General features: G+C 39.0%; 1 protein-coding gene across 1 annotated transcript; it reads left to right on the top strand.

The window, feature by feature from the left end:
• Positions 1-2,495: 2,495 nt before the first annotated feature.
• Positions 2,496-25,314, top strand: SmE (Small ribonucleoprotein particle protein SmE). Its single transcript, XM_071677203.1, has 3 exons — positions 2,496-2,680; positions 7,890-8,058; positions 24,756-25,314. Exons 1-3 carry the CDS (start codon positions 2,630-2,632, stop codon positions 24,824-24,826), a joined length of 291 nt encoding a protein of 96 aa, XP_071533304.1. The 5' UTR covers positions 2,496-2,629; the 3' UTR covers positions 24,827-25,314.
• Positions 25,315-25,693: the final 379 nt, after the last annotated feature.

Below are 25,693 nucleotides of genomic sequence, written 5' to 3'. Positions count from 1 at the left end.
TATATATATATATATATATATATATATATCTTTTTTTTTCTTTCTTTTTTTCTTTTAAACTATTCGCCATTTCCCGTGTTAGCGAGGTAACGTTAAGAACAGAGGACTGGGCCTTTGTGGAATATCCTCACCTGGCCCCCCTCTGCTCCTCCTTTTGGAAATTAAGAAAAAAAAAAACGAGAGGGGAGGATTTCCAGCCCCCCGCTCCCTCCACTTTTAGTCACCTTCTACGACACGCAGGGAACACGTGGTAAGTATTCTTAATCCCCTATCCCCAGGGATAATATATATACATATATATATATATATATATATATATATATATATATATATATATATATATATATATATATATTCTATTATTTTTTTATTTTGCTTTGTCGCTGTCTCCCGCGTTTGCGAGGTAGCGCAAGGAAACAGACGAAAGAAATGGACCAACCCACCCCCATACACATGTATATACATACACGTCCACACACGCAAAAATACATACCTATACATCTCAATGTACACATATATATACACACACAGACATATACATATATACACATGTACATAATTCATACTGTCCGCCTTTATTTATTCCCATCGCCACCTCGCCACACATGGAATAACATCCCCCCCCCTCATGTGTGCGAGGTAGTGCTAGGAAAAGACAACAAAGGCCCCATTCGTTCACACTCAGTCTCTAGCTGTCATGTAATAATGCCCGAAACCACAGCTCCCTTTCCACATCCAGGCCCCACACAACTTTCCATGGTTTACCCCAGACGCTTTACATGCCCTGATTCAATCCATTGACAGCACGTCGACCCCGGTATACCACATCGATCCAATTCACTCTATTCTTTGCCCGCTTTTCACCCTCCTGCATGTTAAGGCCCCGATCACTCAAAATCTTTTTCACTCCATCTTTCCACCTCCAATATGGTCTCCCACTTCTCCTCGTTCCCTCTACCTCCGACACATATATCCTCTTGGTCAATCTTTCCTCACTCATTCTCTCCATGTGCCCAAACCATTTCAAAACACCCTCTTCTGCTCTCTCAACCACGCTCTTTTTATTTCCACACATCTCTCTTACCCTTACATTACTTACTCGATCAAACCACCTCACACCACACATTGTCCTCAAACATCCCTTTTCCAGCACATCCACCCTCCTGCGCACAACTCTATCCATAGCCCACGCCTCGCAACCATGCAACATTGTTGGAACCACTATTCCTTCAAACATAGCCATTTTTGCTTTCCGAGATAATGTTCTCGACTTCCAAACATTCTTCAAGGCTCCCAGGATTATCGCCCCCTCCCCCATCCTATGACTCACTTCCGCTTCCATGGTTCCATCCGCTGCCAGATCCACTCCCAGATATCTAAAACACTTTACTTCCTCCAGTTTTGCTCCATTCAAACTTACCTCCCAATTGACTTGACCCCCAACCCTACTGTACCTAATAACCTTGCTCTTATTCACATTTACTCTTAACTTTCTTCTATCACACACTTTACCAAACTCAGTCACCAGCTTCTGCAGTTTCTCACATGAATGAGCCACCAGCGCTGTATCATCAGCGAACAACAACTGACTCACTTCCCAAGCTCTCTCATCCGCAACAGACTTCATACTTGCCCCTCTTTCCAAAACTCTTGCATTCACCTCCCTAAGAACCCCATCCATAAACAAATTAAACAACCATGGAGACATCACACACCCCTGCCGCAAACCTACATTCACTGAGAACCAATCACTTTCCTCTCTTCCTACACGTACACATGCCTTACATCCTCGATAAAAACTTTTCAGATATAAGTTTGTTGAGTATTCCTGGTAAATTATATGGGAGGGTATTGATTGAGAGGGTGAAGGCATGTACAGAGCATCAGATTGGAGAAGAGCAGTGTGGTTTCAGAAGTGGTAGAGGATGTGTGGATCAGGTGTTTGCTTTGAAGAATATATGTGAGGGAATACTTAGAAATGCAAATGGATTTGTATGTAGCATTTATGGATCTGGAGAAGGCATATGATAGAGCTGATAGAGATGCTCTCTGGAAGGTATTAAGAATATATGGTGTGGGAGGCAAGTTGTTAGAAGCAGTGAAATATATATATATATATATATATATATATATATATATATATATATATATATATATATATATATATATATATATATATATATATATATATATATGTATATATAGATATATACATATATATATATATATATATATATATATATATATATATATATATATATATATATATATATATATATATATATATATATATATATATATATATATATATATATATATATACGAATAAAGCGCATGAACGCGCACCTTCATAGAACATACACACCTCCAACAGCCAGGATGCTATTATTTGGAAAAATTTGCAGTTTTTGTCTTAATGCCGAATTTCGTCTGCAAAACTAAGAAAAATGAATATATACATCGTCTGGAGGCGCATCCCGCTCGTCACCTAGGGATGCCGGGGTGGCGACCAATCACACGTGCAGGTGATCCTCCGCTATTTACAACGTTTGTCAGCTTGGCGTCTTTCGCCGCCGATTGTTGTTTTTGTATAATTTGAGAGGTGTTACCTCCATACATAACCACAAAAATGTCCTACGCTCAGAAGTCCAAAGTGCAGAAGGTTATGGTGCTGCCCATTGTATCCTTTTATTAATGGAAGCCGAAGGGAAGTTTCTAAAGTTAGAATTATGGCGCCAAGTCTGGGTGGCTAGCCACAAATATAGTTGTGGGGTCGCTGGAAAATACATCATTACGTTTTATGTGTAAGGTGAAGTACATACATTGTGTTGTCTCAAGGTTACTATGTGTTTGATGGTATTTTGGGAACATTTCAGTGTGACAGAATGACACTGTAGAAATGTTCTCGTATCTTGCATTATTGTTTTTGTATTCTCTGGAATTTTATGGAAGACCAGTGACATGATATGTATTTAGTCTGTGTATTCTTCAGGTGGGAATGTGATGCGAATGTATGGTTATTAAGCTGTAGAATGTTCTTTTTGACTCATGTTCCTACACAGCCCAAGACCCCATGCTTGCTGATGTTTGTGGCATGCCGGCAGAGTGGAGTTTAGGTGGAAGGCTTGAATGGGCAGTAACATTATCCTTTATCTTCTTCACTGCTTTTATATATTATTGATGTAGTTTAGTCATTACCCTGTGGTTGTAAAGAATTTTATTGTTACTCATGGTGTAGTGGGTTATTCTAATTCGTCATTGTAACTTAAGTGGTTTATAGGTAAAAAGGTTATGATTGTAATATGGTGTTGTGTTTTATACAATGATACTGAAAATAATGGTGGGAGTGATGAGGCTATACATAATTAGGAAAATGTGGGTAAATTGGCCTGGTCGTTCCATGGAAGAAAGTAATTATTGGAAAGAGGATACGCACTTGCCAATCTGTAGGTTAGGTTAGGATACCAATGGATTTCTTGCATTCTGCAGAGTGAATTCAGAGTGTAGGATTTTACCAGGGGTTTTTGTTACCACCAATTTTAAGTTCTTGTTGGATAGGGCTTTGAAGTAATGGGAAATTGCGGAGTTTAAGCACCCTACAATCTTTTTAGATTGAAGGAACCAATTGGTACCCCTTTCTTTTAAGTTTGTAAAATAGAATTGGAAGGATACATTTGGTGTTCCAATGTATTTTGCATGTTTGTAAATGACCGTCTTGTGACAGTCTAAAACAAAACGTTCATGAGGTTTGCTTAGATTTTGAAGAGCATCATTATTCAGTTTGTTGTGTACTAAGAAAGGAATAAAGAAAATCAAAACTTGCTTATGGGAGTAGATTTTCGGTATAGTCACTTTCTAGTTGATAGATTGAATTGAAAGTGATGCCAGTTGGTTCCTTACATTGGCAAAAGTTATTGTAGGTAGGATTTTAGGTGTAGCACCTCCATCTTCATCAATTTTACATTTTCATAAAGTGGTTAGGGTTTTTGAATTGGAAGAGAATTGTTGGGTAGAAATACTTTCCCAGTTGAGTTTAATGAATGCATTAGTAACAACTTACTTTAGAGCGTTACAAATAGGAAATAAACAGGAAGTTACAACTTTGGCATTCAGACGTCATTTTCAAATGTTCCCATACTTAGCTTAGGACATTAGAAACAACTGTCCTGCGATGGGGTGTAATTGAATGTTCACTTGATGCTGTTGCCAATTTAGCTATATAGAGATTTATTCAGCATCTTAGTTGATATACAAACCAAGTGAAGCAATAAAACAAGAAAACTTGTGTTTAGGTTTTTTTTTGTATTGATGCATTCTGCAGAAGTCTACCATACATTGTGAGGTTTTGATCTGATTGAATTGCAAGTGTTGCCAATATGTTGAATGAATTCAAAACACCATAAACATGTTAGGATTGAATTAAAGTTAATATGTTCCACATAGAATGAGACTCCAGAAAGATGTTAGGATTCAGTTAGAGTTTGTGTGTTCCACATAGGTTGAGATTCCAGCATCTCTGTAGACTTCTGGACTCTGTTTACCTTTCGAACCAAATGATCCAAAGTACTGTTAAGTGGAGTACGTTGTTTGATAATGTTTGGATTTACAATTTGAATTTACCAGTATTAGAACCCATGAGACATCTGTAGCTTTAAATTAGGTAGGTTATCTTATTGTGATTATATTTTCTAGTATTTTAGATTATTTATTATGAAATCCATCATTTTTTTTCTCCCACACTACCCAGTTATGAATCATATAGCATTGGAAAAGTAAAGGAACTAAGTTGCACTTTTAAATCACCTTTATTGTGTCATTAATGTTTCTTATTGAGAACACATAATCCTAGAAAATATGCATCCAACAACTGAAAATTTACCCATGATATTTAGGTACATGGTATTTAGATACATATCCCTAGAAAGGCATTGTACATCCGAGTCTTGCAAAAACATTGGGTGAGTTCATAAAGTCACCCATTGGAGTTACTCCACAATGATGTGGAAATTATCCTTTATTTGACCCAACATATTGAACATTTAAACTGGCAGGTTTCCTTTATTGAATTTATATTTTTGGGCACATATCCAATCCTGGATTTTCCCTTACCTTTGTAACGTTACCACTGATGACATTTAAAGCTGAAAGATAGGATATATGACAAAAAAATAAGAAGACCACACTTCAGTCATTCTAGATAACTACCTAAAAATGAATATATTATATAATACTTGTAAACTTTACTGTTATGAAGTTGATGATGTAAAATGAAACAGTGTAATGACCATCATATTTCAAGCTTTAGGGCAATTGGTGCTGCTAGATAATTTGGCCTGTAATATTTACTGGCACTTCAACCCCTGTTACTGTTGTCTCATATACACCCATTTTATACATCTTCATTGTTTCTGAAAATGTGTACATAGTTTCATTATAATTTATTGTGGCATATACTGTGCATCTAGAAATATCTAGGCCTACCTTTACATTAGTATAGGTGAGAGAGTGATGACTGTTAGCTTAATAGATGAATTACTCAACTTCAATTGTCATTTTATACATAAAAACACAAAAAGAAAGTAACAGCATTTTAAATTATGTCTGGCATTCTATACCCAATCTTTTTGTCATCAAGCCTCCTACCATAACTTGTAACCTGGTTAGGAAACCCTTTACTAAATAGGGTCAGGTAGATTATGTATCTTGATGTTGCATCAGGGACTGGAATGCTGATACTGGAAGTCCCCAGCTTATGAATGGGTTACTTTCTTGGACCTTGTCTGCAAACTGAACTTTGTAATTCAGAAAATAAAAAGACATGGTTTACTTAGATTAAGTACATACGTTCTTATACCTGCTTGTGATAATGAAGTACATATTGTATTTTGAAATGAATAGTAACTTTAACATCATATTAAGCAACATTTGATAAAAATAGATGCTCATTTAAGTACTTCCACCATTTTTCTGTATTAGTGATCATATGTATGCCAGACTAGGTTTTAGGTAGTATTTTTTGGAGCTTGTTTGTAAGTTGAGGACTCCCAATTCTGTAAACAAATGCTGCTCACTCTTTAGCAAATGATGTTGTATCCAATTCAGTTTGAGTAAGAATGCTGATAGTACAAAATGGTGAAATAATGTTTGACTCGTGGCTTCTGACTAGCTGGCAAATTATTATTTTAACCACCATTGCTCACTAGAGAGCAAATAGCATTTGATTCACTAGTGATGAGTAGTCAGCAAAACAGCATTCATCAACAGATGCCGGTCAGCTAGCTCACTTGAGTCTAGGGCTGTTGTGCCATCTTATCCACAGAAGAATTTTAGATTAGTTATGTTGTTTAGTTGGTACGGGGGGTTGAAGACTACTGATTAGGTGGAAAGTGACTGTTGTCTAATAATGTTATTGGACATTTACCACCGTAGTATTATACCACTAAAAGCTTTAAATGCTTATTTATATATATATGTGTTATTTGCATTCACGTAACACTATTTTTTTAATAAATGAAACAATTTCTATTTTTCATTTGAACAGACACTTTCACTGGAGAGGTTTCTGAATTTGTGAAATTGACTCTGATAGTTGTATATATCTAGCCTCCTGCTTTGATGACATAATCACCCATTGAGTCTGTTTTTTTTTTTTTTTCCGTGTAAGGTTACTAGTGCTGTGTATATAAGATATGGAATCACATATCAGTTGAGAATTTAAAACATTGCCTTGAAAATTTTCAGTAGTCTAGTGTCACGCTGCAGACATTACAGTGGACCAATGTGCTAGTATGTCAGAGTGCAGGGCTTGAAATTATGTTCGCCCTCAATATGTTCATTCATTGCTTTGGTTGTTCCACCCACTACTGTGGAAAAGAGGTGTAAGAGGCATCTAAGATTTATATTTTTCAAAGGGCTCAGGCAATCTTTTCTCCATTTCTAGTTAAGACACTGAATTGTCAGTTTATAGCATAACTTTGTTTCTCAGTTAATGGAACCCAAAGGAGGTGAGGGGTAAGATGCAAGTTTGATGATGAATATGAAATTATTTAAACAAGGTATTTTCTTGATGAGCCTTTTGTATACCCTCTTTCCAACTCATCTGATATATGAGAATATTATTCAGATACTGTCTGAACATTCTGGCGTTAATGAATTAAGACATTACAGTTTTTTTCAGTATATATTTTTGTGAACTACCTTTTGCTGGTACCACATCAGGTATTACAACAGAAGAGAGAAACCATACTCAACTTACAAATAGAGTTGCCTTTTCAAACATTACTCAAAAAATTCACATGATTACCAGGAAATTTTGAAAAATGTCTTTATCCTCAAAGTTGTATTCCTTTGATAGTGAAAAAGAATCACTTTAGTGGGTGTATTTTGTCCACTGCTCTCATATCAACAATGTGCATTCATTTTTTTAGATGAATATAATGTTTTGTTCACCACATGAGTTCGAGTGTGTGCAGGAATGAATGGCTGTACATGATTCACCTTATATTAATGGGAGTGGAGTTAATAGAAATGCAGTACTGCATTTTGACAAGTTTTTGGTAAGTAGGAAAATCTTTAACTTAATTATGACTTTACAGTGAATCTGTTATTTTCTGAGGAAGCCTTTCATTCTTCTTTGTTTTTTAAGTTAGGTATTTTACGTAATGTTTTAGATTTTTTTGTCCCACAGCTTTCAGCTCTCACTTCTCTCACAGCTTCTGTGCTTACTGTTCCTTATCTTGATACAGCTATTTTACTTGATGCATTAGAATATTTGTCCCACAGCGTGCAACACTTTGAGGAACATTTTAGGGAGAGTAATATAGCACTTTTTGACAGAGTACAATTGATTTCAACTTATCCATGGACATTTCCCTTAACCAAGTATTCAGAACCTTATTTTCAGATATTTGCAGTCCCGAGCTCGTGTGCAAGTTTGGCTATATGAAAATCAAAACTTACGTATTGAAGGTCATATTATTGGTTTCGATGAATACATGAATGTTATGCTTGACCAGGCAGAAGAAGTGCATATGAAGAAAGGTACTCGTAAAACTATTGGTAAGTGAAAAAAAAGTCACCAGTTTGCTTGAGTGGCCTACCAAAAAGGTAAGGAAGACCTTCAACTTGAAAGAATATGTTAAGAGTACTGGATAGACTTGGGCTTGGATCAGGTGCTTAATTCAGGAGTTACTCACTGTAGTGGGGTAAGCTGAAATATACGAGAACCAGAGGAACTTCTTATTCCATCCTGCTTTCCTGAATTATGTTTACATAAGGTGTTGAAAGAATGTTTCTCCCCTATCCCTGGGGATAGGGGAAAAAGAATACTTCTCATGTATTCCTCACGTGTCGTACAAGGCGACTAAAGGGGACGGGAGCAGGGGGCTGGAAACCCTCCCCTCCTTGTATTTTAACTTTCTAAAACGGGAAACAGAAGAAGGAGTCATACGTGGAGTGCTCGTCCTACTCGAAGGCTCAGATTGCAGTGTCTAAATGTGTGTGGATGTAACCAAGATGAAAAAAAAAGGAGAGATAGGTAGTATGTTTGAGGAAAGGAACCTGGATGTTTTGGCTCTGATTGAAATGAAGCTCAAGGGTAAAGGGGAAGAGTTGTTTGGGAATGTCTTGGGAGTAAAGTCAGTAAAGTCAGGGGTTAGTGAGAGGACAACAGCAAGTGAAGGAGTAGCACTACTCCTGAAACAGGAGTGGTGGGAGTATATGATAGATTGTAAGAAAGTAAACTCTAGATTGATATGGGTAAAACTGAAAGTGGGTGGAGAGAGATGGGTGATTATTGGTGCATATGCTCCTGGGCATGAGAAGAAAGATCATGAGAGGCAAGTGTTTCAGGAGCAGCTGAGCGAGTGTGTTAGTAGTTTTGATGCACGAGACCTGGTTATAGTTATGGGTGATTTGAATGCAAAGGTGAATAATGTGGCAGTTGAGGGAATAATTGGTGTACATGGGGTGTTCAGTGTTGTAAATGGAAATGGTGAAGAACTTGTAGAATTATGTGCTGAAAAAGGACTGGTGATTGGGAATACCTGGTTTAAAAAGAGAGATATACACAAGTATACATATGTAAGTAGGAGAGATGGCCAGAGAGCGTTATTAGATTACATGTTAATTGATAGGCACGCGAAAGAGAGACTTTTGGATGTTAATGTGCTGAGAGGTGCAACTGGAGGGATGTCTGATCATTATCTTGTGGAGGCGAAGGTGAAGATTTGTAGAGGTTTTCAGAAAAGAAGAGAGAATGTTGGGGTGAAAAGAGTTGTGAGAGTAAGTGAACTTGGGAAGGAGACTTGTGTGAGGAAGTACCAGGAGAGACTGAGTACAGTATGGAAAAAGGTGAGAACAAAGGAGGTAAGGGGAGTGAGGGAGGAATGGGATGTATTTAGGGAAGCACGGATGGCTTGCGCAAAAGATGTTGTGGCATGAGAAGCATGGGAGGTGGGCAGATTAGAAAGGGTAGTGAGTGGTGGGATGAAGAAGTAAGATTATTAGTGAAAGAGAAGAGAGAGGCATTTGGACGATTTTTGCAGGGAAATAATGCAAATGAGTGGGAGATGTATAAAAGAAAGAGGCAGGAGGTCAAGAGAAAGGTGCAAGAGGTGAAAAAGAGGGCAAATGAGAGTTGGGGTGAGAGAGTATCATTAACTTTAGGGAGGATAAAAAGATGTTTTGGAAGGAGGTAAATAAATTGCATAAGACAAGGGAACAAATGGGAACTTCAGTGAAGGGGGCTAATGGGGAGGTGCCTGAGGATTGGTGGAATGGTTGCATAGTGCCATTGTACAAAGGCAGAGGGGATAAGAGTGAGTGCTCAAATTACAGAGGTTTAGGTTTGTTGAGTATTCCTGGGAAATTATATGGGGGGGTATTGATTAGAGGGTGAAGGCATGTACAGAGCATCAGATTGGGGAAGAGCAGTGTGGTTTCAAAAGTGGTAGAGGATGTGTCGATCAGGTGTTTGCTTTGAAGAATGTATGTGAGAAATACTCAGAAAAGCAAATGGATTTGTATGTAGCATTTATGGATTTAGAGAAGGCATGTGATAGAGTTGATAGAGATGCTCTGGGGAAGGTATTAAGAATATATGGTGTGGGAGGCAAGTTGTTAGAAGCAGTGAAAAGTTTTTATCGAGGATGTAAGGCATGTGTACGTGTAGGAAGAGAGGAAAGTGATTGGTTCTCAGTGAATGTAGGTTTGCGGCAGGTTTGCATGATGTCTCCATGGTTGTTTAATTTGTTTATGGATGGGGTTGTTAGGGAGGTGGATGCAAGAGTTTTGGAAAGAGAGGTAAGTATGCAGTCTGTTGTGGATGAGAGAGCTTGGGAAGTGAGTCAGTTGTTGTTCGCTGATGATACAGTGCTGGTGGCTGATGCGGGTTGAGAAACTGCAAAAGCTGGTGACTGAGTTTGGTAAAGTGTGTGAAAGAAGAAAGCCGAGAGCAATTGTAAATAAGAGCAAGGTAATAAGGTACAGTAAGGTTGAGGGACAAGTCAGCTGGGAGGTAAGTTTGAAAGGAGAAAAACTGGAGGAAGTAAAGTGTTTTAGATATCTGGGAATGGATTTGGCAGCGGATGGAACCATGGAAGCGAAAGTGTATCATAGGGTGGGGGAGGGGGCAAAAGTTCTGGGAGCGTTGAAGAATGTGTGGAAGTCGAGAACATTATCTCGGAAAGGAAAGATGGGTATGTTTGAAGGAATAGTGGTTCCAACAATGTTATATGGCTGCGAGGCGTGGGCTATGGATAGAGTTGTGCGGAGGAGGGTGGATGTGCTGGAAATGAGATGTTTGAGGACAATATGTTGTGTGAGGTGGTTTGATCGAGTAAGTAATAATAGGGTAAGAGAGATGTGTGGTAATATAAAGTTTGGTTGAGAGAGCAGGAGAGGGTGTTTTGAAATGGTTTGGTCACATGGAGAGAATGAGTGAGGAAAGATTGACCAAGAGAATATGTGTGTCAGAGGTGCAGGAATGAGGAGAAATGGGAGACCAAATTGGAGGTGGAAAGATGGAGTGAAAGAGATTTTGAGTGATCGGGCCCTGAACATGCAGGAGGGTGAAAGGCGTGTAAGGAATAGAGTGAATTGCAACAATGTGATATACCGGGGTTGACGTGCTGTCAATGGATTGAACGAGGGCATGTGAAGCGTCTGGGATAAACAATGGAAAGCTGTGTGGGGCCTGGATGTGGTAAGGGATCTGTGGTTTCGGTGTATTATTACATGACAGCTAGAGACTAAGTGTGAAAGAATGTGGCCTTTGTTTTCTTTTCTTAGCGCTACCTCGTGCACATGTGGGGGGAGGGGGTTGTTATTTCATGTGTGGCGAGGTGGCGATGGGAATGAATAAAGGCAGACTATGAATTATGTACATGTGTATATATATGTATATGTCTGTGTGCATATATATATGTATTCGTCGAGATGTATAGGTATGTATATTTGCGTGTGTGGATGTGTATGTATATATATATATATATATGTGTGTGTAATCCAATAACGCTCTCTGGCCATCTCTCCTACTTACATAAGTATACTTATGTATATCTCGCTTTTTAAACCAGGTATTCCCAATCATCAGTCCTTTTTCAGCACATAAATCTACAAGCTCTTCACCATTTCCATTTACAACACTGAACACCCCATGCATACCAATTATTCCCTCAACTGCCACATTACTCACCTTTGCATTCAAATCACCCATCACTATAACCCGGTCTCGTGCATCAAAACCGCTAACACACTCATTCAGCTGCTCCCAAAACACTTGCCTCTCATGATCTTTCTTCTCATGCCCAGGTGCATATGCACCAATAATCACCCACCTCTCTCCATCAACTTTCAATTTTACCCATATTAATCGAGAATTTACTTTCTTACATTCTATCACATACTCCCACAACTCCTGTTTCAGGAGTATTGCTACTCCTTCCCTTGCTTTGAAAAATGTGTGGAAGTCGAGAACATTATCTCGGAAAGCAAAAATGGGTATGTTTGAAGGAATAGTGGTTCCAACAATGTTGTATGGTTGCGAGGCGTGGGCTATGGATAGAGATGTGCGCAGGAGGATGGATGTGCTGGAAATGAGATGTTTGAGGAAAATGTGTGGTGTGAGGTGGTTTGATCGAGTAAGTAACGTAAGGGTAAGAGAGATGTGTGGAAATAAAAAGAGCGTGGTTGAGAGAGCAGAAGAGGGTGTTTTGAAATGGTTTGGGCACATGGAGAGAATGAGTGAGGAAAGATTGACCAAGAGGATATATGTGTCGGAGGTGGAGGGAACGAGGAGAAGAGGGAGACCAAATTGGAGGTGGAAAGATGGAGTGAAAAAGATTTTGTGTGATCGGGGCCTGAACATGCAGGAGGGTGAAAGGAGGGCAAGGAATAGAGTGAATTGGAGCGATGTGGTATACAGGGGTTGACGTGCTGTCAGTGGATTGAATCAAGGCATGTGAAGCGTCTGGGGTAAACCATGGAAAGCTGTGTAGGTATGTATATTTGCGTGTGTGGACGTGTGTATGTACATGTGTATGGGGGGGGGGTTGGGCCATTTCTTTCGTCTGTTTCCTTGCGCTACCTCGCAAACGCGGGAGACAGCGACAAAGTATAAAAAAAAAAATATATATGTGTGTATTTGGGTGGGTTGGGCCATTCTTTCATCTGTTTCCTTGCGCTACCTCGCTAACGTGGGAGACAGCGACAAAGCAAAATGAATAATAAATAATAAATATATGAAAAAAAAATTTAGCCACAGAAACAATAATTATTTCGCAGTATTGCTCTCACCAGATTGGTCTCCTCAACTCTGATACACAAATAGGAAAATGGTGATGTCACCAAGCTATTTCTCCCATATGAAATTAAAGAATAAAATTACAACAACTATAAGATTTAACCAAGGAGAAATATGAAATTGTGGTTTTAGCTTACTGGTAATTGCTAAAAACAGCATGATGTTGGCGTCTCCCTAGGTGGTATCATCACATCCTTGTTTTTATAATGTTTTAGTGCTGTTGCTTTTTATATTGATAAAGTTAAACTTGTTCCACATATCTTCATTACTTTTACAGATGTTTATAGAGTTTCATGATCTCACCCCATCCTTATTATTACTGTCATAACAATTGAAATGATAATGTTGATATTAAGTGAAGAATTGATGGTTGATACCTTCATCGATGCTTTATTCAGTTCAGAGTGTATTTTTTCTTTCCAGTACCCTGGGATGGAAGTAATTATCTTATGTAAATAATTGTAAAATGTATTCTAAATATATTTTGCTTTGTTCGGTGAGTATGCTTAAAGAGAGAAAAGTTTTGTTGAATCATGAACTAAGCATCTTAAACCATCCCCAAGACTGTATCTGAGTTTTGGATATATTAGTCTGTGATACCTGAATAAGTAAGGTTGTGTTTGCAAACAAAAATCCTAATTGCATTCCTGGTAAATACTTTTCTTTAATTTCATACATTTATAGTTTTCTTTTATGTTTGGTATTATACTACATCTGATGAAGAGCTAAATCAGTACAGTAACTGTGAGAACATTTAATGATAACATATTAGTAATGTTTCTGAGTAGGAGAGGTAGCTGTTTCCTCAAAACACATTTTTGATCCTAAGACATTGATACACAGACTTTAAAAGTCAGTAATAACTGTGTGATATTTAGTCTGGTAATTTAAGTGCCACAGCAGTACCATTAATCATGTAGTTAATGAAAGTGTTGCCTCTCATGATCTTTCTTCTCATGACCAGGTGCATAGGCACCAATAATCACCCATCTTCCTCCATCCACTTTTAGTTTTACTTATATCAGTCTAGTGTTTACTTTCTTACACTATCACATACTCCCACAATTCCTGCTTCAGGAGAAGTGCTACTCCTTCCTTTGCTCTTGTCTTCTCACCAACCCCTGACTTTACTCCCAAGACATGCCCAAATCACTCTTCCCCTTTACCCATGAACTTCGTTTCACTCAGAGCCAAAACATCCAGGCTCCTTTCCTCAAACATACTACCTATCTCTCCTTTTTTCTCATCTTGGTCACATCCATACACATTTAGACACCTCAGTCTGAGCCTTCGAGGAGGATGAGGACTCCTCACATGACTCCCGTTTCCCCTTTCAGAAAGTTAAAATACAAGGAGGGGAGGGTTTCTATCCCCTGCTCCCATCCCCTTTAGTTGCCTGCACTTTTTCTGCACTTAATCACTGTTTCTCACATTGGCAAGGTAACATCAGGAAACAGATGATGAAAGACAATTTCTGCTCACATAAAGATATATATGTGGGAAGTAGCAATCAAGTGCAAGAAAGTTTATCAGTTCTAGTCACTTTCATCACCATAAGAATAAATACTGTGTGCATTTTATCACATTCATGCACTCTTCTGTCATTTATGGTCTTGTACCGCCCTTATGTACAGTATTACCAAGTTGCATATAGGACATCAGTCTGTTTTTGTTTACGTTAGGTTTTTTTCCATATATGTATGGTTCAAGTTTCTTGAACTGATTATTATTTGTTGTACAGTTATGGAAAAAGACATAGATTTAGATCATTCCTAAATTGTCAACCATCTTGTTTTCATTCCTCAACAACAAATAAATGTAAGGCCGGTCATTTATTTCTCCCTGATTATGTTTAGGTATATATTACCAGTATCTTGGTTGTTTGTTTTTATTCTATAATGCTCTTTTATTTCATAAGAGAGATATAGATTTACAATTATGTTAGTATACTGTTTAAGGTGTGTATTGGTGTCTGGGTGACTGACCTGGTGAGAACATCTCTGCAAAATGGATTTTTTTTTGGTTGTGAATCTTTTATTGTTTGAACAAAACTTAGGCAGTTTGAATTGCATAATCAATATTCTGGTACATATCAACTGATTTTGGCAGATTTTGAGGTTTTGTCACAGTGCAAACTACCAACATCTGCAGGTCTGTGTTGGATAATGAGTGGTTTCAGGGAATGGGGCAGATGTAGTGGCTGTGTATTTGTTTCTGTATGCCCAGTATTGTAGGTTTTTTGCTGTTTAAGTACTTAAGATGTTTAATGTCTACAAACACACAGTCTCTTTTCATATACAACTCTTGACAACACTTAACTCACATACCTCATTCTGTGTAAGTCTAGATTTTCTTGTGGTGAGCACTATGTGCTAGCCTTGCCTTTTGGCAAAATCATAGGAGCAATACCCTGAAGTAGTAACATTAAGTATTGTAACATTAATTTGTCAAAGGCAAAATTTGTATACTTCCCTTTTCTGTCCACATAATGAAAATTTTATGATAGGCATTTTGCCATACCCAAAGACCAACCCGAACACCACTATCTGGTAACACTTGTTTACCAATTGCATCTTGGCTGTCTTTCCTTGTATAGCAACTGACTGCTCTACGTCTTCTGTCTTATTCTTGTATCTCCCCTGATATCATTACACGAAAGTGCACTTGGGAACTTGTCGTGTTTCATTTTCCTCACGGTTATTTGTATAGATAATGCTCACCACTGTGACCTCTTGCGATGCATATATGTGAGTAAATGGGTCTTTCTTCATCTGTTTCCTGGTGCTACCTTGCTATTTCGAGAAATGATGATCAATTATGATGATAAAGAAAAATGAAATATAGTTGGTACTATAGAATGTTTACAATTTAGACAAACGAAAGGAAGGAGTCACCCTTCGTAAGTTCAGTATATCACCATTTTTTTGGCGAATGATGATAAATTGCATGTTTTACTTATGTTTTCTGCATAGTTCTCTTCTATCGGTTCTTTCATAATGCTTAAACTAATGATGATCTATGTATTCAGAAGTAGAAAAATTTTACCTTGCCTATCCCAAACACAGTCAAATACTATATTATTATTATTTTGCTTTGTCGCTGTCTCCCGTGTTTGCGAGGTAGCGCAAGGAAACAGACGAATGAAATGGCCCAACCCACCCCCATACACATGTATATACATACACGTCCACACACGCGAATATACATACCTATACATCTCAGTGTACACATATATATACACAAACAGACACATACATATATACCCATGCACACAATTCACACTGCCTTTATTCATTCCCATCGCCACCTCGCCACACATGGAATACCATCCCCCTCCCCCCTCATGTGTGCGAGGTAGCGCTAGGAAAAGACAACAAAGGCCCCACTCGTTCACACTCAGTCTCTAGCTGTCATGCAATAATGCCCGAAACCACAGCTCCCTTTCCACATCCAGGCCCCACACAACTTTCCATGGTTTACCCCAGACGCTTCACATGCCCTGATTCAATCCACTGACAGCACTTCAACCCCGGTATACCACATCGATCCAATTCACTCTATTCCTTGCCCGCCTTTCACCCTCCTGCATGTTCAGGCCCCGATCACTCAAAATCTTTTTCACTCCATCTTTCCACCTCCAATTTGGTCTCCCACTTCTCCTCGTTCCCTCCACCTCCGACACATATATCCTCCTGGTCAATCTTTCCTCACTCATTCTCTCCATGTGCCCAAACCATTTCAAAACACCCTCTTCTGCTCTCTCAACCACGCTCTTTTTATTTCCACACATCTCTCTTACCCTTACATTACTTACTCGATCAAACCACCTCACACCACACATTGTCCTCAAACATCTCATTTCCAGCACATCCACCCTCCTGCGCAAAACTCTATCCATAGCCCACGCCTAGCAACCATACAACATTGTTGGAACCACTATTCCTTCAAACATACCCATTTTTGCTTTCCGAGATAATGTTCTCGACTTCCACACATTCTTCAAGGCTCCCAGGATTTTCGCCCCCTCCCCCACCCTATGATTCACTTCCGCTTCCATGGTTCCATCCGCTGCCAGATCCAGTCCCAGATATCTAAAACACTTTACTTCCTCCAGTTTTTCTCCATTCAAACTTACCTCCCATTTGACTTGACCCTCAACCCTACTGTACCTAATAACCTTGCTCTTATTCACATTTACTCTTAACTTTCTTCTTTCACACACTTTACCAAACTCAGTCACCAGCTTCTGCAGTTTCTCACATGAATCAGCCACCAGCGCTGTATCATCAGCGAACAACAACTGACTCACTTCCCATGCTCTCTCAACCACAACAGACTTCATACTTGCCCCTCTTTCCAAAACTCTTGCATTCACCTCCCTAAGAACCCCATCCATAAACAAATTAAACAACCATGGAGACATCACACACCCCTGCCGCAAACCTACACTCACTGAGAACCAATCACTTTCCTCTCTTCCTACACGTACACATGCCTTACATCCTCGATAAAAATGTTTCACTGCTTCTAACAACTTGCCTCCCACACCATATATTCTTAATACCTGCCACAGAGCATCTCTATCAACTCTATCATATGCCTTCTCCAGATCCATAAATGCTACACACTTCTGAAACCACACTGCTCTTCCCCAATCTGATGCTCTGTACATGCCTTCACCCTCTCAATCAATACCCTCCCATATAATTTACCAGGAATACTCAACAAACTTATACCTCTGTAATTTGAGCACTCACTCATCCCCTTTGCCTTTGTACAATGGCACTATGAACACATTCCGCCAATCCTCAGGCACCTCACCATGAGTCATACATACATTAAATAACCTTACCAACCAGTCAACAATACAGTCACCCCCCTTTTTTAATAGATTCCACTGCAATACCATCCAAGCCTGCTGCCTTGCCGGCTTTCATCTTCTGCAAAGCTTTTACTACCTCTTCTCTGTTTACCAAATCATATTCCCTTACCCTCTCACTTTGCACACCACCCCGATCAAAACACCCTATATCTGCCACTCTATCATCAAACACATTCAACAAACCTTCAAAATACTCATTCCATCTCCTTCTCACATCTCCACTACTTGTTATCACCTCCCCATTAGCGCTCTTCACTGAAGTTCCCATTTGCTCCCTTGTCTTACGCACTTTATTTACCTCCTTCCAGAACATCTTTTTATTCTCCCTAAAATTTAATGATACTCTTTCACCCCAACTCTCATTTGCCCTCTTTTTCACCTCTTGACCTCCTGTCTCTTTCTTTTATACATCTCCCACTCAATTGCATTTTTTCCTTGCAAAAATCGTCCAAATGCCTCTCTCCTCTTTCATGTCTTATTGTTCTCTGTATATGTATATTGTATATTTTTATGGCTGGAATAATGCTTTGATTATTATCTTGTACAATTTTCTCATTTTAAGTATTATTAATATTATTATTATTATTTTCGAGAACATTATCTCGGAAAGCAAAAATGGGTATGTTTGAAGGAATAGTGGTTCCAACAATGTTGTATGGTTGCGAGGCGTGGGCTATGGATAGAGTTGTGCGCAGGAGGATGGATGTGCTGGAAATGAGATGTTTGAGGACAATGTGTGGTGTGAGGTGGTTTGATCGAGTAAGTAACGTAAGGGTAAGAGAGATGTGTGGAAATAAAAAGAGCGTGGTTGAGAGAGCAGAAGAGGGTGTTTTGAAATGGTTTGGGCACATGGAGAGAATGAGTGAGGAAAGATTGACCAAGAGGATATATGTGTCGGAGGTGGAGGGAACGAGGAGAAGTGGGAGACCAAATTGGAGGTGGAAAGATGGAGTGATAAAGATTTTGTGTGATCGCGGCCTGAACATGCAGGAGGGCAAGGAATAGAGTGAATTGGATCGATGTGGTATACCGGGTTGACGTGCTGTCAGTGGATTGAATCAGGGCATGTGAAGCGTCTGGGGTAAACCATGGAAAGCTGTGTAGGTATGTATATTTGCGTGTGTGGACGTATGTATATACATGTGTATGGGGTGGGTTGGGCCATTTCTTTAGTCTGTTTCCTTGCGCTGCCTTGCAAATGCGGGAGACAGCGACAAAGCAAAAAAAAAAAAAAAATCTTCATATGGTTCCTAACCTCATATTTACATGGAAGTGGAGGTAATGATGTAGCTTTATTTGACTGATAAAAATTGAACATTTATTGTACTAATATCATGCTGTGTTCTGATCTATCTGTATGGTCATAGCTGCTCTTGAGAAGTAGGTTCAAAGAAGTTACCGCATCTAAACAGGACTCCCAGTTTCTTTTAGGTAGACTTAACTACTTATGTGATGCAAAGTTTTCAAAATATTTTGGATGTTACAGTGGTAAAAAGGATGTTTATTGTGTTGAGTAGTGAAATTACAGATCCATCAGAAGAGATGGAAAAGTAGTGATTTTTGGAAAAAATTTAAGAGCTTTCAGATAAGGAGTTAAAGAGATGAACAGAAATTAGGGAGATAGAGAGATGAACAGAAATTAGGGAGATAGAAAGCTGAACAGAAATTAGGGAGATAGAGAGATGAGCACAAATTGGGTTAAAGAGATACTAGATGTACCCATTTTTTATCTTCTCTATTGGATGTCCAGTCCAGGTTTAGGGATGAAGCTCTGATAAAGCAAGAGAGGTTCGGGTGGATTTGAAAGAATTGGAAGAATACAGTGTAGAGTTGTCAGTATACGAGTGCATTTGGTCATCTGGTGAAGATAAAGTATTCTCGTTAAAAAGTAGCAAGAGTGCTTACTAAGAGACTAGACAGGACTACTTTTGATAAAGTGGGAAAGATTGATCCATCAACAATTATAAAGATTAGAAAATGAGAGTAATGTGGAGTTAGGGAGGCAAGAGTAAGGTGGAGTGAGGGAGGCAAGTCAAAAAAGGGGAGCTTTGAGATGAGACCTAAGTGTCATAGCCTGTTAGAAACCTTTCATTTTTGTAGAGCTACAACTTATCATTCTTATAGTCTCTTCAAGATGATTACCAGACATTGGTAAGCTTGGAAAAAATGTTACCAGTGGATCTTACCTTACATTAGCCATGCTGATGTTTACTGAAAAAGACTGAGATTCAGGGTTTATGAAACTGTGTGAATTGAGGAGGGATTCTTAGACTGGAGATAATAAGTCAGAGCAAAGTGACGATAGTTGGATCAGGGAGAAGACTGAGATTCTGAGTTTGTACAAGGCTCTGGGAATTGAAAAGGGATACAAACACTGGAAACATTAAGTCAGAGCAACAAGACAATAGTTAGAACAGAGTTGTTATCTTTCCGTGGGGATAGGATATGCCTTTTCATGTTTCGAAGAAGGAAATTTTTTGATTTTTAATTTGAGGTAGAAGAGATGAGTAAGCACATTATCAGTACGTGAGGGTGGATGCCATCTACTTCCTACACCTAGCTTGTGTCCAGAGAGAGTATTGCACTTTGGACTGCATGAAAAGAGATTCTAGTGAAATGCTTTGTATTAGTTCAGGAGCATTAGAGAGTAAGTTATAATGTGTCTAGCAACTTCCATGGGATGACTGTAGGCATGACTGCCTTTTTGAATGTAGATTTTTAAAATTGAAAGGCTAGAAGGAGACAGGTGATTTTTGAGTGATAATTAGGAGGGATTACCATGAGAAACAGAAAATTTAAAGTAATGCAGAAAAGATTTAAAGATGCTGAGAGTTCTATTGAAAGTACCAGAATGATATTTTTTCTTCTTATTTGTCTGCATTTCCCAAATTCACAAGATAGTACAGAGTGGAAAAAGGTGAGAACGATGGAAGTAAGGGGAGTGGGGGAGGAATGGGATGTATTTAGGGAATCAGTGATGGATTGCGCAAAAGATGCTTGTGGCATGAGAAGAGTGGGAGGTGGGTTGATTAGAAAGGGTAGTGAGTGGTGGGATGAAGAAGTAAGATTATTAGTGAAAGAGAAGAGAGAGGCATTTGGATGATTTTTGCAGGGAAAAAATGCAATTGAGTGGGAGATGTAAAAAAGAAAGAGACAGGAGGTCAAGAGAAAGGTACAAGAGGTGAAAAAGAGGGCAAATGAGAGTTGGGGTGAGAGAGTATCATTAAATTTTAGGGAGAATAAAAAGATGTTCTGGAAGGAGGTAAATAAAGTGCGTAAGACAAGGGAGCAAATGGGAACTTCAGTGAAGGGCGCAAATGGGGAGGTGATAACAAGTAGTGGTGATGTGAGAAGGAGATGGAGTGAGTATTTTGAAGGTTTGTTGAATGTGTTTGATGATAGAGTGGCAGATATAGGGTGTTTTGATCGAGGTGGTGTGCAAAGTGAGAGGGTTAGGGAGAATGATTTGGTAAACAGAGAAGAGGTAGTAAAAGCTTTGCGGAAGATGAAAGCCGGCAAGGCAGCAGGTTTGGATGGTATTGCAGTGGAATTTATTAAAAAAGGGGGTGACTGTATTATTGACTGGTTGGTAAGGTTATTTAATGTATGTATGACTCATGGTGAGGTGCCTGAGGATTGGCAGAATGTGTGCATAGTGCCATTGTACAAAGGCAAAGGGGACAAGAGTGAGTGCTCAAATTACAGAGGTATAAGTTTGTTGAGTATTGCTGGTAAATTATATGGGAGGGTATTGATTGAGAGGGTGAAGACATGTACAGAGCATCAGATTGGGGAAGAGGAGTGTGGTTTCAGAAGTGGTAGAGGATGTGTGGATCAGGTGTTTGCTTTGAAGAATGTATGTGAGAAATACTTAAAAAAGCAAATGGATTTGTATGTAGCATTTATGGATCTGGAGAAGGCATATGATAGAGTTGATACAGATGCTCTGTGGAAGGTACTAAGAATATATGGTGTGGGAGGTAAGTTGTTAGAAGCAGTGAAAAGTTTTTATCGAGGATGTAAGGCATGTGTACGTGTAGGAAGAGAGGAAAGTGATTGGTTCTCAGTGAATGTAGGTTTGCGGCAGGGGTGTGTGATGTCTCCATGGTTGTTTAATTTGTTTATGGATGGGGTTGTTAGGGAGGTGAATGCAAGAGTTTTGGAAAGAGGGGCAAGTATGAAGTCTGTTGTGGATGAGAGAGCTTGGGAAGTGAGTCAGTTGTTGTTCGCTGATGATACAGCGCTGGTGGCTGATTCATGTGAGAAACTGCAGAAGCTGGTGACTGAGTTTGGTAAAGTGTGTGAAAGAAGAAAGTTAAGAGTAAATGTGAATAAGAGCAAGGTTATTAGGTGCAGTGGGGTTGAGGGTCAAGTCAGTTGGGAGGTAAGTTTGAATGGAGAAAAACTGGAGGAAGTAAAGTGTTTTAGATATCTGGGACTGGATCTGGCAGCGGATGGAACCATGGAAGCGGAAGTGAATCATAGGGTGGGGGAGGGGGCGAAAATCCTGGGAGCCTTGAAGAATGTGTGGAAGTCTAGAACATTATCTCTGAAAGCAAAAATGGGTATGTTTGAAGGAATAGTGGTTCCAACAATGTTGTATGGTTGCGAGGTGTGGGCTATGGATAGAGTTTTGCGCAGGAGGATGGATGTGCTGGAAATGAGATGTTTGAGGACAATGTGTGGTGTGAGGTGGTTTGATCGAGTAAGTACTGTAAGGGTAAGAGAGATGTGTGGAAATAAAAAGAGCGTGGTTGAGAGAGCAGAAGAGGGTGTTTTGAAATGGTTTGGGCACATGGAGAGAATGAGTGAGGAAAGATTGACCAAGAGGATATATGTGTCGGAGCTGGAGGGAACGAGGAGAAGAGGGAGACCAAATTGGAGGTGGAAAGATGGAGTGAAAAAGATTTTTTGTGATCGGGGCCTGAACATGCAGGAGGGTGAAAGGAGGGCAAGGAATAGAGTGAATTGGATCGATGTGGTATACTGTGGTTGACGTGCAGTCAGTGGATTGAATCAGGGCATGTGAAGCGTCTGGGGTAAACCATGGAAAGCTGTGTAGGTATGTATATTTGCGTGTGTGGACGTATGTATATACATGTGTATGGGGGTGGGTTGGGCCATTTCTTTCGTCTGTCTCCTTGCGCTACCTCGCAAACGCGGGAGACAGCGGCAAAAAAAAAGAAAAAGAAAGAAGTGCTAGGATCATAAGAAGAAAGGCTGCATTCACTCTCACCCATTCTCTATTTGTCATGTGCAGTGCATTAAGCCACTGCCTGATTCCTAAGGAAATCAGCACGTTCTGGCTCATGGAACCCTTGTTCTTCCATGTATAAGAGCACAAGAGTTCATGTCAGTAATACAGGAAAAAGTCTTCCAGTTGTGATTACGTATCATTACCAGGGCCCATAAACCTTTCCATAATTCCCCCAGGCCACTTCATGAGCCATGTTCAGTTCACTGTCTTGTGCATTCCTTTCACCCTTCACCCAGCCACTCAAAATATTCATCCTACCTTGCCCAGTTTGGTCTACTTTTCCTTTTTCCCTTTAATATTGACACATATATCTTTGTCAGCTTCTCACTCATTCTCTTTACATGTCCCAGCTATTTCAGCACACCATCTTCAGCTTTCTCAACCACACTCTTCTTATTACCACAACTGTTTCTTGAACTTTTATTACTTAAATCACCTCATAACATGTGTGTTCCTCAGAACATTTCATTTTTTAAAAGATGAAAAAGGATGATATTACAAACTTAAAAGCATCGAAACAGGATGATATTATGAACCTGAAAGCCTTGCATTTAGGAAGAAGCAGAATTATTAAGCATACATCGTACCATGTAATATAGCAAAAAGTTATCAAAAAGAATGAGATCCTTGCAACTAGGAACTAGGGTGATATATTGGTTTGTACTCCATCATGAATGTGAAGCCTTAGTTTTCCTTTAAATGAGTAAATGAAAAAAAATGGTTTTCAGAAATGTATGTAGTTTAGTAGGACTTTTAAGACTATTAGGAAAATAAAGGTTGAGAAATGAATACAAGGTCTGACAAAGGCACATCATTGAAAACCTTGTATTAGGTTGATTCGGCCTTGTAGTATGTATTGCAATGAGCAGGCTGGTGAAATTTGTGGTATTGCTATTGGTTATTTGAGGTAACAGCCTCAGAGTGAACTTTTAAAAGCTAGCTTTTTTTTGAAGTAAGGATGTTTGGGGATGACTATTTATGTGTGTAAAGGGGGGTTATTTTGTATGGAAAGATTGATTTTTAAGTACTTTGTACTTAACATCGTTTAGTATTTACAGTATGTATAATGAATGATGAGTCAGAAAGCCTTGAAAGCTTTGAGTTTGATCTTTTGGATTGGATTTGAGCTGAGGATATGTTTGAGTGACTTTAGAATTGCATGAAAATGGCATGTATGGTATCAGACTACTATCAGTGTAGTTCTCTCTGCTTATCTGATGCCCATTCTCTCTTAAGAACTCCCATCAAGGGGGTTGGCTATGGCAGAAGCTTCTCCACTTATCCCAGACCTTACATACCTCCCTCACATACACCATCCCACACTTTCTACCCCCATTTTTCTCCATCCAGTACTCTTCCTGTTAGCGATATTTCAAAACTTGAACTTTTTAATTCCTTGATAGGATTATATCCCTTGGGGATAGGGGAGAAAGAATGTCACCCATGTATCTCGTGTGTTACAATGTAGAAAGCAACTGAGGATGCAGGAGTGGGGCCTGGAGATCTCCTGTATTACTTTCCAAAAGGTGGAATGGAGGAGATAGCCAAATAAGGATCTTTTATCCTCTAAGGCTCACTCATTTGCTTTGGATGCTACCTGGCTCACGTAGGAAATAGTGAACATGTATGAAAGAAAAGGAATATATCATGTGTGCATGATTTCCAGCATTAATTTTCAAAGCCAGCTGAAGTGGGACCCAGATTATAAATGGATTTTTATTTTGACATCTTTGCAGGGAGTTGGGTAAAATTGGATAGGAATGTGTTAATGAAGTCTCAAAGATGATCAGCATGTAACAAATGCTTTCTTTCAGGTCGTATTCTCTTGAAGGGTGATAATATCACTCTAATCCAAAACACTCAGCCAGATGCCACGAACATGTAGTTGTCAGTATTCTTCAGTGCTTGGATGTCAGACAACTATTTCTTTCATTTCGATGCAGGAGGCAGTTATGCACCGGCTACCTACATGGCAGTGAATTTATGTGAATGTTGTATGAAGCTCTGTTGTGTGGATTACTACCAAATATGTTAGAATTATTTATCTCAGTAAACATTTATATATTGTATTCTTTCAATTTTTAAGAATGTTAGGACAAAATTGAGATTGAACTGTTTACTTGCAGAGGCTTTTGTTTTTAGAATGAAGAACATGGAAAATATTTTTCATAACATTTTCTTTTTTTTTTTTGTTTTAACTTTTAGCTTCTTCATTTTTCATGGATTAGATAATCATGGAATAAAGAATTTGTAAAGTCAGTATATTTTTATTTTGTAAACAGTACAAGTTGATTGAATTGCCTTTGTGCAATTCTCATTCTCTATACGTGAGTGGAAGCAAGAGTTTTGTAATAAATCATAAAACTACTTTCAGCAGTGCTATTACTTGCCCCATATGTATATAGAATCATGGGTGGTCGTTACTTTTTGGTTAATCTAGCTCAACAGCCAGATGTTTCTCCAGAATGGCATCACTTTATTGCTGCATATGCACCTGGGCATGAGAAGAAAGATCATGAGAGGCAAGTGTTTTGGGAGCAGCTGAATGAGTGTGGTAGTGATTTTCAGGCACAAGACCGGGTTATAGTGATAGGTGATTTGAACGCAAAGGTGAGTAATGTGGCAGTTGAGGGAATAATTGGTATACATGGGGTGTTCAGTGTTGTAAATGGAAATGGTGAAGAGCTTGTAGATTTATGTGCTGAAAAAGGACTGGTGATTGGGAATACCTGGTTTAAAAAGTGAGATATAC

Source organism: Panulirus ornatus, chromosome 24 (assembly GCF_036320965.1).
Source record: "Panulirus ornatus isolate Po-2019 chromosome 24, ASM3632096v1, whole genome shotgun sequence".
NCBI classification, from domain to species: Eukaryota; Metazoa; Arthropoda; class Malacostraca; order Decapoda; family Palinuridae; genus Panulirus; species Panulirus ornatus.
Note: the sequence above shows the minus strand (reverse complement) of the source record. Positions and strands in the feature narration are given on the sequence as shown.